Source organism: Orycteropus afer, unplaced genomic scaffold (assembly GCF_000298275.1).
Source record: "Orycteropus afer afer isolate SDZICR_OR568_19922 unplaced genomic scaffold, OryAfe1.0 scaffold00029, whole genome shotgun sequence".
In the NCBI taxonomy this organism is placed as follows: Eukaryota; Metazoa; Chordata; class Mammalia; order Tubulidentata; family Orycteropodidae; genus Orycteropus; species Orycteropus afer.
Window position 1 is genome coordinate 6,584,496 of NW_006921616.1, and position 1,600 is coordinate 6,586,095.

At 37.8% G+C, this 1,600-nt stretch overlaps 1 protein-coding gene across 1 annotated transcript in view; it reads left to right on the forward strand.

The window, feature by feature from the left end:
- The window catches only part of LOC103192547 (GPI ethanolamine phosphate transferase 1), a 110,689-nt gene that overhangs the window by 62,170 nt on the left and 46,919 nt on the right, over window positions 1-1,600 (forward strand). Inside the window, exon 10 of the mRNA XM_007935542.2 lies at window positions 1,506-1,598. Within this exon, the coding sequence (XP_007933733.2) occupies window positions 1,506-1,598 (93 nt within the window). The remainder of the gene's footprint in view (window positions 1-1,505; window positions 1,599-1,600) is intronic.

Consider the following 1,600-nt stretch of genomic DNA (forward strand, 5'->3'; position numbering starts at 1 on the left):
ACCCAAGGAGGGGTTGCTATGAGGCGGGGCCAACTGGACAGCACTTAACAACAACAACATTCGGCTGCTAGCCAAAAGGTCGGCAACTCAAACACCAGCTGCCCCGTGGGAGAAAGATGTGCTGTTCTGCTTCTGTAAAGCTTTACAGCCTTGGAAACCCTACGGGGCAGTTCTACTCTGTCGTGTTGGGTGTCTGTGAGTCAGAATCGACTCAGTGACAGTGGGTTGAAGTATATATGAGCTGATATAATTGTGTTTCTATAAAACTGAAGCAAAATTTTCCTAAGACAGTCTTTACTCTTACTATGTGTAGTACACTTCCACATTCCATCTGTTCTTTCTTTATTTCATTTGAGTACACTGTGGTAACACGCCTCAGTGATTTCACCATCCACTGATACACTGCTGCCTTGGTCTCACTGGTGATTCTATGATGACTCTGAGAGTGATGACCATAACTTTGGCTTTTAGAATATTGTATTAGCTCCATTTTTCTTGACTATGATTATCCTCTTTTTCTTGGACAAATGACTTGCCACATCACTTGTAGATTTCTCCTTTCTGTTACTTATCTCATTACTTGCCAGTCTGTTAGCCTGTTCTCTTCATTCTATTAACGTGCTGTAGTACATTGACTTTTTTATGTCGGGTTTTTGGGATAAATCCCACTTGATTGTGGTATACAGTCCTTTTAATTTGCTGTGGAATGGGGTTTGCTACTATTTTGTTGAGAATTTATGCATCTATATTCACAGGAACAGCATTCATAACGGATATTAAACTCACTGCATTCAAGTTGATCCACTCACAGCGACCCGTCCTTGGGTTTCTGAGGCAGTGGAAGTAGATTGCCCAACCTTCCTTCCGAGGAGTAGCTGGTGGGTTATTAGTCTGTAGTTTTCTTGTGATGTCTTTGTCTGGCTTTGATATTAGGGTAATGCTGGCTTCATGGAATGAATTTGGAAGTGTTCTCTCCTTTTTAGTTTTTTTGGAAGAGTTTGAGAAGGAGTGTTGTTAATTTTCCTTTCAGTGTTACTAAAAGTGTTAGACAATAAAGAGATTTTAAAAAAAATGACGCAGAGATCAAGACTTTGTGTTCTAGACTCAGAATGCCTGTTCATATCCCAGCTCCACCATTTACTACACCTTGGCCTCTGGAAGTTAATGCTTTGTGTTTCAGTTTTGTCATTTTAAATGAGAAGAATAATATATCATGAGGTTGTGAGGAATAAATGAGGCAACATGTGCAATAAATGTTAATTTTTATTGAACTCATATTTTTTCCTTTAAATAAATATAATACAGTAAATACTGCACCATATCTAGTTTGTAATAAAAGTAATAGAAATTTTTTCAGTTATAGTTTTCAAAAAGATTTTCCTGTAATCATTCTACTAATTTATTCTTCCATAATTCTCATCTTTAATCCTTCCTGTTTGAGTCTGTCTTTTCTATGAAAAGCGTGAGCTTTGTAAATGCTAAGATACAATGTTTCTTATTTGCAGGGAATCCTTCCTGTGGATTATCTTAACAACACTGATCTCTTCAAAGCAGAGAGCATGCTTACAAATGCAGTCCAGATTCTTGAACAGTTCAAGGT